This window comes from Myotis davidii, unplaced genomic scaffold (assembly GCF_000327345.1).
Source record: "Myotis davidii unplaced genomic scaffold, ASM32734v1 scaffold197, whole genome shotgun sequence".
Taxonomy (NCBI): domain Eukaryota; kingdom Metazoa; phylum Chordata; class Mammalia; order Chiroptera; family Vespertilionidae; genus Myotis; species Myotis davidii.
Genome location: NW_006291549.1, coordinates 32,005 through 44,673, shown reverse-complemented (window position 1 = coordinate 44,673; position 12,669 = coordinate 32,005). Strand labels below are relative to the sequence as shown.

The window sequence follows — 12,669 nt, the reverse complement described above, 5'->3', positions numbered from 1 at the left end:
ACTTTTGCCATACAATCCAGCAGTCGCTTTCCTTAATATTTCCTCAAAGAGCTGAAACTTCATGTCTATATAAAAACCTGCAAATGAATGTTTATAGCAGCTTTATTCATAAATGCCCAAACTTGTAAGCAACCAAGATGTCTCCCTGTAGGTGAGTGGATAAACATCCAGACAATGGAATATTATTTAGCACTAAGAATAAGAAAGAGCTATGAAATCATGGAAAGACATGGAAGAACCTTAAATGCATATTACTAAGCAGAAGACACCAATCGGAAAAGGCTACATACTGTATGACTCCAAGTATATGACATTCTGTAGAAGTCAAAACTACGGAGAGTGTGAAAAGATCCGTGGCTGCGGGAGGATCATGTGGAGGCATGAATAGGTAGAACATGGAGGATTTTTAGGGCACTGAGGCACCCTGTAGGATACCATAGTGGTGAATACATGTCATTGTACGTTTGTCCAAACATAGAGAATGTGCAACACCAAGAGTGAGACCTCGTGTAAACTATGGACTTTGGGTGATTATGATGCCAATGGAGGTTCATCGATTATAACAAATGTATCCCTGGGGAGGGGAGGATTGTTGATAGTGGGAGAGACTATGCTGTGTGGGGGTAGAGACTATGTGGGAAATCTGTACCATGCACTCAGTTTTGCTGTGAAGTCTACTAGTAAAACTGCTCTAAAAAATAAAAATTAATTAATCATAAGTTAAAAAAATAAAGTGAACTTATGATTATAGCCTATTCTGAAATATAGGTTTACTTAGACTTTTATACCCAAAGGCATGCTTAGCTAGCATTTCAATGCAAAATGAAGGTATTTCCTTCAGTGAACTAAGAAATAAGACTTTCACAAATTAAGTTGCATTTATTCCTAATGAATTTGGCTGCCAGTGCAATCCAAACAGACTTTGTGTTCAAGGGAGCATGTCAAAACATTGTAGCTTTAGCGTGTGATTTGTTTTTCCTCTTGGTAATTTTCATTTACATCCTTGAGTGGCTGGTTGGGTGCAGGAGGAAATATAGTTAATTAAACTTTTCATGGGTTTAACATGGAACACACCCGGCCTTCTCTCGTGGCTGGCATGTCGCCCTGAATGGCTTTTGAATTGCCTTGAGGAACACATAGTTTAGGCAGTGCTTAGGATGGAAGAGGGATTTAATGTGAAGAATATGTACGTATAGTACATGGAATTCAAACGTTCTTGCCTTTTATCTCTGCTTTCTGCTAACATCATTCAGCTGCTGATAGATTTGTCTGTCTTTAACGTAACTCTGACCCTGCCCCTCTTCTGCCCAGATCTGTGCGAGGACTCGCCATTGCCTCCCGAATCGAGCCCCGACTCTGACATTCAGGGTTGTCCATGATTTAGCTCTGACTTAACATTTCCAGACTCAGTGGCCACGCCTCCCTTTACACCTGGTGCTTCAGCCACAGGCACACCTGCAGGTGGTCTGCACTTTCCTCGCCCAACAGCAGCTTCCCCCGCAGCACCTGCCCCACGCCAACCGTCTGGGTTACTGAGCAGGCTTTCAAAGTGAATAGTTCCTGACCATGCCCGCTTCGTGACAAGTGTACCCGGGGGAGAGGATAGTCAGGTGACTCTACAAATAGAAGTTGCCAGTTTTTATCGACTGGATACACCGGGAAAGTCCAAAAGCACACGTAGAGGTGGGTGTTTTGAAGGACTGAGACCCTGTCGATGCTGCTGGGATGTGCACAGGCCATCACTCCTCAGTGCGGCCCATCCTTATGGGTGCTCGTGGGGGAATCTTAGAGGCAGAGTTGCTTTTTTTTGTACATTCAATCTGTGGAATATGAGCATGGCAGGACGTTGAACCCATTTGTGAAAACCAGTGGTGTGTAGTGTGTGTGTGTGTGACAGAGGTCAGGGGTTTGGTGTGTAAATAAAAGCAGTAGTTCTTATCCAGTTTAATTCAACAGCTTTTCCACTAGCACAGAAACACCCTGTTTTTCATTACGGCACACAAAATGTCCTGCTTTATTTATGTATCAGGTGCTTCTCGGAACGGTGAGCTCCACACCCAGCCCCTCACTGGTTCCTGAGCTCCGCAGTAGAGACCTTGTAGCCAGGCCGTACTAACGAGGAGACCAGCAGAGAGAGGCCGGGGAGCTTTCTTAAGGTCCTACCGCTGAGTACTTGGCAGAGCCTCTCCTCCAATCCGGGCTGTTAAACACCCCAAGCTCATTTACTTAAATAAAATACCCATTTGCATCTCAGGGATAAAACAGGAATCGGCTGATGTTTTTCATGCAAAGATTCCCCGCTTCTCCCCAATCTCTGCAAGTGTAATGGCTTGTTTGGGAAGACAGACCCAGTGTTGGAGGCGCTCCATGGGCCCCCGGGACATACATGCTGCACAGAGCCCCCGGTCCAGGGCTTTGTTCCCGTGTTCAGTGTCACAGCCATCAACGCAGCCTAAAACCTGGCTCGTGTGCTTTTCACATGTTTTTTGTGTGTAGGGGCCATGACGTGTGCACACAGGGACAATTGTTTTTCACTGAGTTCTAGAGAATGGCTGTTTTTAGGTTACTAATGTGTCTGATCATTGCCATGATTATCGTACCTTCATATTTTAGAAGCTAGAATTCACAAATGTAAGTTAGTTCTTTTAATCTTTATACTGTGTTAAACTTGAATATTATTATTAAAATGAAGTGGTTTTCTGTTTTGGTTTTAATGCTTTTGAATTTTGATTTCCTCTTACGAGCTGAGTTCGGGTCCCTGACACTAATGGCCCGGCTCCTTGCCCTCACATTTAGTGGAACCATAGATGACTCTCCTGAGCCAGTTTGCACATTCTGGGAAAATCTTGGGGAGAGACTGAGAACGGAGGTCATCGTTCCACTTTTACGGAAGCATCAGGGCAACCTAGGATTTTGCGTTTCTCTTGGGCTCATTTATCTACCAGTCTTTTCTGAACATCTCAGAGCAATGACTGTGCACTGGGATTTTCCTTAATATGATTTTATTTGTTTCTTTTCCTAGAGGAAATGCATGCCGAAATCTGTTATGCTGAGTGTCTCCTACAGAAAGCAGCACTCACCTTTGTGCAGGTAACGAACCTTTGCTTTAGAGTCCATGTTGCTGGGGCAGGGTAGCCTGCCAAAGCTCCATAGGAAAAACATGGCTCCTTCGATGTCAGCGCTTCAGTTCTTTTGACCTAGAGCTGCAATGATAGATACTTGTTATTCTGATAAACCAGGGAGCTTTATTGTTATTCACATGTGCTTAGAGTCTGTTTCAAACTGTAGTCTCCTGGAAACGACTGCCTTTTAAAGGAACTGTCTTGCAAGTACCACACCTAATTTCAGGATGCTCCTCTGTATGAAAACCGAGCTTCTCTCTCCCTCTGTGCTCGCTCTCATTGGTAGAGGGCTGCACACAGCAGTGGCCCGGGCATAAAAGGCTTCCCTAATCCTTGGCCATTCCCTTCTTGCATCAGCTGCTTCAGCAGAGATCAGTTATGCATGCACCGAGAGCCACACCTTTCATGCATACTTCAGATTTTATTTTTCTCCCCCTCCCTATTCTCATTCCCCTGCCTTGCTTTTAGTTCTTCCTCTGAATGAGCATTTTTAAAAAAGTCACTAGCAAAACCATGACTCATTTCCCTAGGAGGCATTTTAATTTCACCTTGAGGGACCGTTGCCACCAGTACCTTCCAATACTTCTAAAAAGCATGGGTGGCGGTGATGGGCACCGTGGGGCAACCGTGGCATGGAGATTGTAAGAGGTAGAAATTCAGCTGTAATATGAAAAGAATCTTCCTCAATCTCAGCGTTTCACACTGTATTGAGAATTGCTTTTCTCTTTTGCTGGAGGATGACTGCTTAGGTTGGATCCTGGTTTGGCAAAATCGAATCTATCGGGCCCATGACCCTGTTTCTTAAAATCCACCGTATTATGAGGGCTGTTTAAAAACAAGTCTTCCCGCCTTAGTAAATAAACATGATGTTAGTCACGGAGGCCTTCGCTTTTTTCTGATGTGTTTCCCTAATGGGGATTTGACAACCACATCTGTGATTTAAAGGCTATGTTATGCTTGGATACTTGTAATGAAACGTCCGGGAGGTATCCATGGTTTTCCTCTTCCGCACGCCTCCACACCCAGTCAGTCTCATGGTCATGCCTCTTTTACCTTGGGAAGAGTTAGCAGCTCCAACTCTTCCTCTTCCTTCTGATTATAATTGTCTAGTGGAGGTGCACCTCAGCTCTTCCCTGGGCTGGACAGCAACCCCGTGACTCTCTAATTTCTCTGACCTCCCGTTCATTCTCCATTGTGCAATTGAGCTCCCTCTGAAAGATGAGCACCTCACCTTGTCATTCCTCTGCTTCAGCCTTGAGTAGCTCTCACGGACTACAGCCGTGGTTCTGTGTTAGAATTCCAGAAATGGAGGGGGCTTTTCCAAACTAAACCAATGTCTCCCCCAAGTTCCCTGCTCCCCTCTTCCCGAGGGCCTCAGGTGACAGATATGTTGCATATTCGAGTGGCCTGGGTAGAGGTGGCTTTCTTACTCCTTCGTCATTCCCTTTGCTGTAGATTTCTGCAGCAGTGCTGAGGATAGCCAAATACCCCGTGACCTGTAATGCTTTCTCGCCTTCCCACTGAATTTTCCTTTGCTTGCAAACTTTACATCTGCTTTGCCTTTCTTCACCAGCTACTTCCTAATCAGTGTGTGTGTGTGTGTGTGTGTGTGTACACATGTGCTTTAAGCACTGATACCTCCCATCCTCCAGCCCTCCCACCTTTGTGCTGTTATGGCATCCCGCTGTGCATGTCTCCATCTGTATGCATTCCTCCATCCCTTAGCACAGTGGTTCTCAACGTTCCTAATGCTGCGACCCTATAATACAGTTCCTCATGTTGTGGTGACCCCCAAGTTCATTGTTACAAATTGAACATAATTAAAGCATAGTGATCAATCACAAAAACAATATGTAATTATATATGTGTTTTCCGATTGTCTTAGGCGACCCCTGTGAAAGGGTGGTTCGACTCCCAAAGAGGTCACGACCCACAGGTTGAGAATCGCTGCTCAACACATTGCATTGCTTTCGTCTAATTTTGCATCCTGGTGCCCCAGTGTAAAACAGGCATTCAGCCAATGTTTGGTGAATCATGAAATAAAATATTCTTATTTGAGGCAGATTTTAATCTAATTTAAGCACATTTTTTTCTGGCCATTATTGCAATTTGTGTAATCATAAAATACCTTAAAATACAATGATAAAAATTGTGTAGTGAATTTTGTATTTATTAATATTATAATAATTTAAATGTTAAATATTTAAGTAATTAATGAAATTAGTAAAGTCAACTTTTCTTTTGCTTCAGATGATGTTCAAATGCACAGGAGATAAATACCAGAGCATCTTTCTGATATTAATAGCTTAGAAAAGTGTTCTTAGAAATGGGAAACATGGGACCATCTCCATTGCATCATCTATTATACAGGGTGGGGCAAAAGTAGGTTTACAGTTGTGAGTACACAAAACAAAGTTTATTATTGTATTATTATTTATTGTATTATTTCCCATACAGACAACTGTAAACCTCCTTTTGCTACCCTGTAGTAACTTCCTTCAAGCAGTTAATTTGATAGGCTTTTTAAAGAGACTTTTGGAACCTTAGAATGCTGAGTCTCAAAATGCCATTCATTTAGGCCAACTGCCCCAATTTGATGGTTGATGACCATTGGGCAAAGAGAAGTGCATTTCCCCCAAAAAACAAAACTTCATATTATTGACAAGAAATTTAGAATCCAGAACAGTTATTTTTAGTTTGGAAATATATATGAATGACACTCACAATGATAAATGGCCTTTGTCTATTAAAATACCCTGTGCAAAAAGAACCGAATCCCATTGACTGGAGTATGACGGACAGGGACAGCAAAGGCCTTAGGTCATATTCCTAGAGCCAACCATTTTGGATTCTATTGAACCAAGAAGAAAGTTCATTAAAGTAAGTTTGTATTCACCAATATGGCCCCTTATTGTGAGAGTTATTTCTTTAATTACTTTCTTAAAGTAATTTGAGGATTTAAAAAATGTTTCCTTCCTGTTGTCCTCTAACTTGGAAGGAAAATGACAAAATGGTATTTCAAATATAAAACAATGAGAATGTTTTAATTTTAAATTGATGTTCTCAAAAGATGGTATCTTGTTCAGATCACACAGCTACATAGCTATGGGGAAGGTTTAAGAATCTCTTGCTAGATGATCTAATTATTTAATTGAATTGTTTTCAGGATGAAAATATGATCAATTTCATCAAAGGTGGACTCAAAATTAGGACGAGTTACCATATATATAAGTAAGTTAAAATTTAAGATGGGGCTTTTTAAGTCTTACCACTGGAAGTTTGTATTTTTGACCACGATCATGTGGTTTTTCCTGTACTATGTACCATTTTGTACTTCAAAGTTTATGACTAGGGTTTTTTTTAAATTTGATGTTGGCAAAAATGCACTTGATTTCTGGCTTACTGATTGATTGCTATAGGACAACAGAATATAAATTTCAATGTAATTTTAAGGGAAAACAGCTGAACATGAGCTGATAATTTATGTTTAGGTGATCTTAGTATCTCTCTTCTACAAACAATTCATAAATTTAAAATGACAGGTATATCTTTGGCCCAGCCTCTAGAGCAGCATTGCCCAATAGAATTTCTGCAGTGTTTCAAATGTTCAATTAAGGTGGACCATCGTGTTGTTCCTAGTTTCTGCATCCCTTTTTGATTTTTATCTAGTGGTTTTATCATTTACTCACAATGTTAAAACTCCCTAACTTTGATTCTGGAGTCATTTATTTCTCCGTTTAGTTACATCAGTGTTTGCTTTGTATATTTAGAAACTCTGTTGTTAGGCTTGTATATTTTTAATTGGTTTATTTTCCCAATAAATTAACCTTTTTATAAGTATGAATCGTCCCTACTTAACTCCTTATAATATTCCTTGTCTTGAAATCTTTTTTTCTTTCTGATATTAATACAGCTATTCATGCTATTTTATAATTAGTGTCTGCGTGGCAAATATTCTTTTACTTTAAACCTTTTAAAAGTATTTAAATTACATTTCTTGTAGCTGTTCATCATTCTGTCCTTCGTTTTTATCAGTATGACAATATGTTTGCACTTGTGACTACCATTTTGTTTTTTCACTTTGCCTCATTGGTTTTTTCCCTTCTTTTGCTTTAATAAATTAAAAAAGTAAATAATCCTTCTATTTTCCCAGCTGTAGCCATCTTTAATTTTTTAATAGTTGCTCTAGTGATTCCAATATACTTCTTGTCACGGCCAACTTAGAGTTAATATTGTACCATTACCATAAAATATAAGAACTTTTGCAAAAGTATAGTTTCATATTCCACCTGTTGTCTTTTTTACTATTCTGATGATAGTACACATATGCATAGTATAAACCTCACAATGCAGTGCCAATCTTTTGTTGAAATAGTCTTAAATTAGAGTCTTCTTTATGTATCCATATAGCTACCATTTTTGGTGTTCTTCATTTTTTCCTGTGTATTTTCAGACTGAAGCACTTAGTATTTTAAGAGATACTTTTACCCAAAATGATTTCATAAAATTATATTCCATTCAAAAACCCTGGAGGGGCCAAAGCTGGTTTGGCTCAGTGGATAGAGCGTCGGCCTGCGGACTGAAGGGTCCCGGGTTCGATGCCGTGCGAGGGCATGTACCTGGGTTGCGGGCACATCCCCAGTGGGGGACGTGCAGGAGGCGGCTGATCGATGTCTCTCTCTCATCGATGTTTCTGACTATCTCTCTCCCTTCCTCTCTGTAAAAATTCAATAAAATATATTAAAAAAAAAAAAAAAACCCTGGAGGGGGATGGATTGTGGGATCCTGATAAACTGTTTTTTAGCTTTTCTCTCAAAATATTTTTAGAAGATATAAATGAATGTTAAAATTGATTGCTTCTAGTCATCAAAACTTAAAAAGCTGAAGAAATTAAAATAGTCTTATAATGGCACAGACATCTACGAGTGGAATGGAACATGGGGTTTTGAAACAGATGCGTCGTGTGTGTATTAAAATATACTAAATTCCTATATATACATAAATCTCTTTCAAAACAGTGGAGGAAGACAGCAACTTTAACAAATGATTTTGGGAAAATTGGTCTTCATTTTGAAAAAATGACTATGCAAAAATAAATTCCATATAGATTTAATATTAGAATATTTTAAAAAGAATAATAAAACACAGGAAAGTTTTTTTAAAAAATATATTTTATTGATTTTTTACAGAGAGGAAGGGAGAGAGATAGAGAGTTAGAAACATCGATGAGAGAGAAACATCGATTAGTTGCCTCCTGCACATCTCCTACTGGGGATGTGCCCGCAACCCAGGTACATGCCCTTGACCGGAATCGAACCTGGGACCCTTCAGTCCGCAGGCCGACGCTCTATCCACTGAGCCAAACCGGTTTCGGCAGGAAAGTGTTTTTTTATAATCCTAAAGTACGAAGACCTTTAAACTTTTGTGTGTTTTTAAAATTTTTTCACTTTGAAATAATTTCAGAATTTTATAAGAATTTTTAGATATTCTTTACTCAATTTCACAAAAGTTAACATCTTATAGAACCACAGTACAGTTACTAAAATCAAGAAACTAACATTGATGTAATATTATGAACTAATGTATTGACTTTACTCAATTTTCTCTAATTGTCACACCAGTGTACTGGATGGTTATGAATTTGTGGGTGGTGAGACATAATTCAGTTTATAGCTCCTTATATTTCCTATAATCTGCAAGTTTGAGCTACAGGATTATTAGATTCAGGTTAAATATATTATGCACATCAAATATAGGTGCATGCATTATAATGATATCATAACACATAATACCTGGTTATTTCTTAATACACTTAAAATATGTTTACCAATTTGGTAAGCAATTCCTGGTTATTATAAATTTGATATCTCTGTCATTGAGTTTAATTTGCATTTCTCTTTTGAAGATGTGAAGGGAAAGGGAGAAATGCATAGAAAAGATATTAAAGTGAGAAATCAGTAAGATTTGCTTGGAGGAACAGGAAAAAATAAGAGGACAAATGGAGCTATTGTGATGGAATTTGCTTTCTTCTTTCAGTGTTTCCTAGTCACAAGCTCTAATTCATTTGGTCTATTGGAGACTATGGTGATCACACTGAAATGCAGGGGTTTTTTTGTCAGTAGCATCTCAGTTAGTTGATGGAAGATGGGGTGCTGAGGAATGGACTGCACCCAGGAAGTCCCCTCTACCACATTGTGGGAGACTGGGAGACCGAGGTTCTGCAGTCCTACGTCTCCTGGGTCATACTTGCTGGTGTTTGAACCTCTCTTGCTTTACGCCCAGAGGATTAGTCCTGGTAAACAGTGTAGAAAGGAGTGTGCCATTTTTCCTTACTGATAATTACGCAATAGCTTTAAAAGTAAAACTCAACACAGCAGCATCCACTTAGATATTCTCTAGAATTTTGGCCAATGACAATTATTTTATGGTGTGTAAGTGTGAAATTTGACTTAATCATTTTCAGAGTCATAATAAATTTATGCTCTAATTTCTGTCTTCAATCCAGAGAATGTCTTTCTATCCTGCATATACTTCAGAAGAACAAAGTTGAGCAACAGTTCTTCCATGAGTTTGAAGGGGGTGTCAAACTTGGAATAGGGGCCTTCAATTTGGTAAGTAAATAATTATATACCCACCAGAATCGTTTGTAAAAGATCGTAGGTTTTCAGTGCCTTCTGTACTGTATTTGAACTTCACCCTGACCCTCTGCCTGGGTCTGGTTGGTAAGTGGTAGAGTGGGATCAGTTTTCTTCTGTTGAGACCCAGTGAGGGCCTTGGTCAGTATGTGTTGTAAAGTCCTGCACATGTTCAGAATAATTTTGGGTTGTACAATAAGGGAAGCATATAGCACTCTGAATGGAGAAATAACATTTTTCGGTAAGAAGGCCTAGGAATCCAGTTCCATTTCCACATCAGAAATATTGTTGCTATAGCAATGACGGCTCTGAAATGAAAAATAGGTGATGGAGTGACATTCCCCAAGTTATGGTTAAACTTTATAATAACCAGGAATTGCTTACCAACTTGGGGAATGATTTTGATGTTCCGCGTGAGGTGAAACGTTGGGAGTAGATACCTGTCCAATTGTGACATATTAGAGATTTTGAATTTTATTAAGGTTTGACTGGAATTGTTGTGAAAATAAATTGGTAAAGGGAATCGTATGCACGCATGTATATGTTACCACGGCCACTTTGTTCATGAGCCCATGGATCGCTGACAGAGGTGGCTGAGCAAGGAGACTGACCACTGTGCACAGAATGGGTCACCCCATCCACTTTATTAAAATCCTCCTCTGCTGAGGTCAGCCTTTAGTGAACATGCACATGCGACACAACTGTCTTCATGGCTTTTGCCCATTCAGAGAGGCCCATCCACACACCCCTTCCACAGACCTTGTTGTCATCAATGTTCCCACCATGTTCTTCCCAAACCCCTGACCATCCAAACAAACCACGGGCTCCAGCCCATGAATCGCATATAATCACACATGCGGGCATTTCTCCTTCTAAGCAAAGTGAACAGCAGGTGCAGTGCTGGACGTTCTGCACTGGGAGGATTTCCCTTCACCACGGCTCTGCAGGGATGTCCCAGGGAGGGGCTGTAGTGTGCAGCGGTCCACTTTGGTGGTGCCTGCAGGCCATGCAGAATACAACACACGTGAGCTTTCTGAAGAGGATGCTAAAAGAAACCTTGCTTGGAGCGGTGGGCCCTGAGGAATTGCCGCCTCCTCATTGCATCACTACACATGACAGGAGCACGTCGTCTTTAGAGCATGCTGAAAAGGCCAGGTTTTCCTTTTTTTAAACTTTTTTTTTTTGAGATTATTGTCTTAGCTAAATGAAATTAATTCACAAGTAATGATCGCAACCTGTGCAGTAAGTGATGATTGAGACACGTCTGGTGATTTCAACTCGGTTCTAATTTTTCATATTCCTGAATTACTAAAACTTGAAGTTGTTTGGAGTTTAACATTTACCTATGGTGAGATACACTAGCATGTCAGTACACTTGTATTATTTTTCTCTTACAGATGCTGTCCCTCTTGCCAGCACGGATTATCAGACTACTAGAATTCATAGGATTTTCTGGAAATAGGGTACAAATTTAATTTTATCTCCGTTTTGACAGTGAAGAGAAAATGTTATTTACTGAATCGTAGAGCAATGCAACATGTCCTCATGACCAACATGACAATTGTTGGCAATTTGTTTGCAGGATGATAAAGAGCCATTGGCCCTTGATCATGTCTTTTAGGAATTAGAGATGCTTTTTCTACTGAATGTTAAATTTTTTACCTTTGTTACCTAAATTCTGAATTAAAACTTTTATTTCACCAATACAGGGTGGAGCAAAAGTAGGTTTACAGTTGTTCGGATGGAAAATAATGCAGTAATTAATTATACAAGAATAAAGTCTGTGTTTTGGGTACTCAACAAAATCTTACTTTTGCCCCACCCTGTGTTGTGCTTGCTGGAGCTTCAGTACACTTGGTTCAAATTTGCTTCCTTAACGTTTTTACAACCCCAGAGCCTTTTGTAAAACCAGGAAATTGGCTAGATTTCCAAGTCTAACATTTTATGATTCACATGATCAAGCATAGCTGCAGTATTTTGGGTTTCCTTGTCTTTTTTACAAGCTTCGCTATACAACTAAGCAAAGACATTTGTTTTCCATGAGTCTGTTTTTGTACTGTATATCATTTATTAATCAGAGCATTCAATATGCTATTATCAGAGTTGCCTTATTGCAAAAGCCATCCCTGTTAATTAGGAGAGCAGGTTTCAAGAAATGTATGAGAATATATACAAGAACCTGTAATTTTTAAAATTCTCCCCCGAGGATGTTTTTAATGATTTTTTTTTTAAGAGAGAAAGGAAGGGAAGGAGAGAAAAAGAGAGAGAGAACCATCAATTGGTTGCCTCCCATACATGCCCTGACTCAGGATCGAATCTGCAACCTAGATATTTGTCCTGTCCTGGAATCAAACCCAAACCTTTTGGGCTGTGGGACAATGCTCTACCCAACTGAGCCACCCAGCCAGGGCAAAAACCTTTAATTTTCCCCTCATTTATCCTACTGTGCCGGAAGCCAGTCCATCCTTGCTGCTTGACACAGTCACTGCAGTGAAAAAACATCTGCACAGCATATGTTGCAAGGGACCTGGTGTATATGGCATACTGTTCTTAATATGTTTGCTCCCCTTCTTAGCGCTATGTGTTTTAACCAGGGTTACCTCTCTGAGAAAGGTTGTTTCCCCAGGTGGGAATTTTCTCCTGGAGTTAGGGATTAACAGGACTAAGGAAGGGAATAAATCAGTAAAACCCCTTAACTAAGTGCCCGGCAGGTAGTTAACTCACCTTAACTACGAACAATCACGCTTAAGCTACATAATCTTTACTTAGGATAATCTCCTTCAGTTACTTCCTTGTAGCTTAACAGAACAGTAGAATAGTGACCTTGGAATGGAGATAATAAACGCCCTCACCTTTGGAATAGAATGGATAGGATTAAAATCAAATGGTATAAATACAGATGTAACAGGAAA

General features: G+C 39.8%; 1 protein-coding gene across 1 annotated transcript in view; it reads left to right on the top strand.

The window, feature by feature from the left end:
• The window catches only part of TTC39B (tetratricopeptide repeat domain 39B), a 71,914-nt gene that overhangs the window by 30,881 nt on the left and 28,364 nt on the right, over positions 1–12,669 (top strand). Inside the window, exons 6-9 of the mRNA XM_006764939.2 lie at positions 3,023–3,090; positions 6,289–6,353; positions 9,628–9,733; positions 11,155–11,220. Of these exons, the coding sequence (XP_006765002.1) occupies positions 3,023–3,090; positions 6,289–6,353; positions 9,628–9,733; positions 11,155–11,220 (305 nt within the window). The remainder of the gene's footprint in view (positions 1–3,022; positions 3,091–6,288; positions 6,354–9,627; positions 9,734–11,154; positions 11,221–12,669) is intronic.